The sequence below is a fragment of the Halyomorpha halys genome, unplaced genomic scaffold, assembly GCF_000696795.3.
Source record: "Halyomorpha halys isolate HHAL.00 unplaced genomic scaffold, Hhal_1.1 Scaffold206.1, whole genome shotgun sequence".
Taxonomy (NCBI): Eukaryota; Metazoa; Arthropoda; class Insecta; order Hemiptera; family Pentatomidae; genus Halyomorpha; species Halyomorpha halys.
Genome location: NW_027108531.1, coordinates 138,445 through 143,848, shown reverse-complemented (window position 1 = coordinate 143,848; position 5,404 = coordinate 138,445). Strand labels below are relative to the sequence as shown.

At 30.2% G+C, this 5,404-nt stretch overlaps 1 protein-coding gene across 5 annotated transcripts in view; it reads left to right on the top strand.

Moving 5' to 3' along the window:
- The window catches only part of LOC106679466 (lateral signaling target protein 2 homolog), a 42,233-nt gene that overhangs the window by 23,445 nt on the left and 13,384 nt on the right, over positions 1-5,404 (top strand). For 3 of the 5 annotated variants that reach the window (XM_014418656.3, XM_067046851.1, XM_014418655.3), the window contains exon 9: positions 1,408-1,655. In XM_014418656.3, coding sequence (XP_014274142.1) covers positions 1,408-1,655 — 248 coding nt within the window. Of the gene's footprint in view, positions 1-1,407; positions 1,656-3,979; positions 4,046-5,404 lie in introns of all 5 variants that reach the window. The other 2 variants (XM_067046850.1, XM_014418653.3) reach the window with 1 other exon arrangement.

Sequence of the window (5,404 nt, the reverse complement as noted above, 5' to 3'; positions counted from 1 at the left end):
AGCTATTGAGGAGACCAGATTAATTAATATTATTTAAAATTGGAGATAACAATAATGTTTCGAGTGCCTGATGATGGGGTGATGGCCGTTGTAACGGATAAATTAAAATAAAGAAATTTAATATGGAAGATTTATTCAATTCGACTCGTTAAGTAAATAAACTACTCATCCTGTAAATGAACCTAAAATATAAAGAATAGCAAATTGTGAGCAATCTGTTAGTTTACCATCTACAATAATTTTATAAGCCAATTTAATTCACACCTAAAAAAAAGTTGTATTTCAGTTTAAAAAATGACAGCCTATACGTACACCATCTATAGATTTTAAATAATTTTATTATAATAATTTCCCTGTCAAAACAATTAAATTGTTAAGAGTGACTTTAGGTACCAAACTGCTGTTTAACCAACTCATCATCATATCATACGATTGGTGCGACAGCCAGTTACCGAGCCAGAAGGATCCAGGTATCCATAGATATAGCGTCCAACCATTTCATGTTTGGCTTTCATACTCTTGTTGTTGCTTAGTTAGGACCTTGTTTGGGATGTCATCGCTGTGCATCCTCACCACATGACACGCCCATCAGAGTCTACCCAACCTTATATACTTGACATCATTCTTTCTGTACTAAGCCGATAGCTCCGTGTTCTTCTTTCTTCTCCATACACTGCCCTCTCTAAGAGGTCCAAATATTTTTCTCAGAATGGACCTCTCAAAGACCAAGAGATTTAACTACCACATCAAGTCGAAATTTGGGCCGCCCGTAGCTCAGTGGTTAATACACAGTCTTACCAATTTGATGTCTATTGGCGGTGCCAGTTCGAATCCGGCCTGGGGCGTTGACTTTTTTCATTGAATGGCGGTCCCACAAAATGAAGAACTTTGACCTGGGGGTCATCCTATACTGCCTAACCATGGTTGGGACCATGGTTAGGCAGTATAGGATTCCAATGGGAAAAAAAAAGTCAAAATTTGGAAATGCAAGAAAAATTCTATATCAAATGTACCTACCCATACTTTAATAAAAAATCAAAATTAACTTATAGAAATAAATTGATGATATATAAATTATAATAAAATCATAAATATAAATCAATGATATGTATTTTGTTTTAATTCAATAATGTTTTTTTGTTTTGTTTTTCTCTTCAGTTTGTTTTACCAAAATGTAAAATAGAGAAGTTAGTAAAGGATAATTAGTATCAGAAAAATTGTATTGTGCAAGGAGTATCCCAAAATAATATAGTAAATATTGTGTGTTTTATATTTATTCAATAAAAATATGTTTTAAAAAAATAATTCAGTTTAATGGATTTTGTTCCTGCTATGTAATTATGGATTTTTTTGAGAAGTTATTTCCTATCTTAGTCAGTTTATAAATTTGAAATCTCTTGTTGGCAGGATTCTGGCTTTGTACAGAGCAACAGCGACGGGAGCCTATCTGACGGAGAGAAACCATCGACATCGAATTGGAAATTAGAAGTGATACCATGCCAGTGTTCTTATACACCTGACTGCGAGTGCCCGACAGACGTCAGGTGGGGTAAGGAGCCCTGGGGTCGAGTGAACAGGGTGCGCACGTACGAGGAGAACTGGGCAGATCTCAGCAATCAATCTTCGCAACCTCATGATATCACTGGCAAGCACATGTAAGCCTAAATTAAAATTAATTCTAGAGTTAATGACCATTCTATGATAGAATTTCTATTGTTCTACGTTCTTACTGAATGAGTTTCATTGAGTTCAATTGAAATAGATGTAGTGAATGAAAGTACTCTTCCTTATATACATTTCTTTATTTAACGATTTATAAACGATGTTTTGGGGTTATCACCCCATCCTAAGGTATCTAAAAACAATTTCACACCATTTACCTAATGCGTAAAGAAGTAAATTAAGATTAGATGAAGGGTAAGAAAGGATAAATAATAATAAATTAATAATAATAAAAATAATAATAAGTGAGTAAAGAACAAACCAGGATCACCCACCTGTTCAAGTTTATAGCTTTAGAAACTTTGACAGAAAATCGGAAGCATATGGGAGTGGAGGGGAGGTGACTGTTTACAGTTTTATTTTTATTTCAAAAACTTCTTGTATACAGGAAAGAGATATAAAAATATGATAAAAAATGAAAAATAATACAAGAAAGAGATATAGAAGTATGATAATCATAATAAATATAAGAATTTTCTAATTCAGAAAAAATTAAATGATGAAATACATAACTAATAATATATTATATAATATTAATATATAGAAATATCTCCTCAATATATTTATTATTATTTTTAAACATTAGACTAGTGTACTGTCTAATTCTATTTGTATTGTATGTATGTATTTTGGAAAATGAGCTGGAGTTAATTTTGATAAATGACAGTGCACATCATTAATTGTCAAAATTAACTTACTTGATTAAATCATGAGTGTAATGTATAACTTCAAAGCATTAACAGAGGACTATAAACTCCAAATTTTATTAATAATCTATTTAGTCGAATGGCATTTATGTTTTTACTTTTATTAATGTTTAAATGTAACATCAAGTAATTTTTAATATATTCAGACTAAGCTATCCTAATATACGAATAGTGTTTTGATCATTTTTTTTTTATATAACAGTAGATCACAGCTCTCGTTTTACATTTTGACGAGCCTTTTCAGCAAAGTTTGTTGTGTTCTAAACTTATTTAAAAATATGATGAAGTTAGAATTACAAAATTTATTGTTTTATCATGTAAATTATACAATTGTCTTGAGAAATCAACCTTCTCTTTTCTTTGCTGGGTCAATTGTACCATATAAGATAAATTAGGGATTATAGTATTTAAATTGTAAATTATAAATTATTTTATATTATCAGTATTGATTGTGTTTTCATTTTGCTTATTGCATTCTATTGCACTTTTTATTGTTGATTTTTTTAAAGCTTTACCTATCAATTTATTTTCTGCTTTGTGTGCTCTTGCTTTTTGTATTTTTATATTGTTATGTTAAATATGACTTCTGTTGAACTAACTTCCACTGCATGTATTCCTTCATTGAAAAAAATAAAATCTTCATATAAGGATACCAATTTATATTTTAGAGGAGGTTTCCAAACTTATATAACTCATTTTTTTTTTTCAACATTTCAGAAATTTTTTCCATCTTTATGGCTCAAGTGAATACTTTTAAGCTTCACAACGGTACCCAAATAAGTTTAAAGAAAAAAAATTTTAAATATTCTTTTAAAAAATTTACATACTAGCATATTTCTTGTTAAAAAAAATTTCATTTTATAAAATTAACGTGGCTATGATATCAGTACAGTAGAACCATGCTTATGCATTCTAGTTGGGACTGATATGTCTCCTGCTCAGTGGAAGAGCTGGTTCAACTGTGGTTTATAAGAGAGAAACCATATTATTTTAACTCATATATTATGTTGGTCGCTCATTGGTAAGGCACTGTGATACTAACTCCAAGGACCTAGGTTTGAATCCGGCTGTGGCAGATAATTATTTTCTGTTTCACTGTAGCCATGAGTCAGCCCTGTGAGTTCAGAAGCCCTCCGGGGTTGGTAGAGTGTAATTCTGATCAAATCACCTCCTTGCACAACCGTTAGTACTAGTACTAGTTAAGGAGAGTTTTACTGTACCGTAATTTCATGAATAGTTAAAGATAAAAATTTCGATAAAGTGCATGCCAGCCGAGCAAATGAATTTTTAAATTTTATTATAAAAATATTATCCCTAAAGATTGGAAAAAATACCAGAAACATTAGAAAATGTTTGTGTCAATAAAATGTAATGGAAGCCTCTATTTCCACCACTTTTTAAAAAATTCTTATTTGCCGTTTAGTAAAGATTAGCTTTTTAAAATAAAAAGATTTTTTAAAAAACAACAAAAAAGCTGTATTGATGTTAGGTTTTTAAAAAGTTGAACAAGTTGCACCTAATTTACGAAAAAATGACTTGTGTCGTTTCAGAGAAGCTGAAGGCATCGCAAGCAGCTTTTCATCAACATGTTCGACTGCGAGTTTATTGTCTAATTGGTTAGTTGATGAGTTTTATTCCAAATGATGTATAATATATATTAATATTAAGGTGCCTTATATATTTTTAAAAAATACATGTCTTTTGTTACACTAAAGACCATCTTCCAGGATATAATACAATAATAATAGCAAAAGTAAGATCTCAATACACTTTCAGAAATACTAAATTCGAATTATTTTTTATAATTACATAATTTCAAAGGAAGGTTTGTCAATTATTCTATATTATCACCAATTTGATCGATGTATTTTTGAATGTGTTGCAGCTGTTTTTCTGTAGTAATATTATATCACTTCAATATCCTTGAGAACACATTGAATCTCATTTTGGAACTCCTTCTCAGAGTTACATCACTCTCCAGCCAAATAACTTTGTGGCAAATATGGATGATGTGGAGGACATAGCAGGCATGAAGTCGGAAAAAATTTAAATAAACACTGTCTGCCAATAAAGTCATGCCAACTGGGTTTTGTGGAAATAGTGATCGAAAGGGGATTTTGTTGGTCGACAATATGTCTGCTAGGATCACAATAAATGTGGAACATTGTCGATCATTACCAAAAGGCAATCTGCTCTCCCTGACAAGGAGGTGGAAAGTGACATTTGACATTTTTTGAAATGTAGCACTGTTATGATATAGTCTTACAAAAGATGTCATTACACCTTCAAAAATCCATCGACCAAAGTGATCATGTAGAAAAATGGACAAATGTTTAACGTTTAAAATGATGTAAATAGAAAATAAATGAAATCATATATTTATTAAACAAATAATAAGAGATCTTACTTTTAGTATTACCTTCTTAAATTCACCACAATGTGTGTAGGATATATATATATTTTAGTCATATGTTGTAAAAGCATTATTATGCTTTGGTGTATGGTTTTGGTATGGATATTGCTTTTGGGATATATTTTTTTTAATTGTATACATTTTCATTATAATTTAATACTTATACAGCTAGATCTAACTTATGCTTCATTGGCACGATTATTGATACAAAAAAATATTTGACGTAGTATCATAAGCCTTTCAGAAGGGTTTGAGTTCTGTAAAATGTAGCATTTTTTATTCCTTTTTTTATGTATCATTACTTTTAAAAAAATATATGTATGTAACAAAAGGAAGTAATATCCGGGTGGCGATCATGTAAGGTACACAAAATAACAGAGATAACTATTTATTAATAACCAACGTTTCGCTCTACTATGCAGGGTTTCATTTGGGCTAAATGAGAACAAGATGCAGATTAAGAAAAGTATGATTAGAGTATACATAGAAAGAATTATTAAAAAATTTATTTAAAGAAGGAACAAAGTAAAATAAAAGAATAAAAATATAAATTAGTTGAATA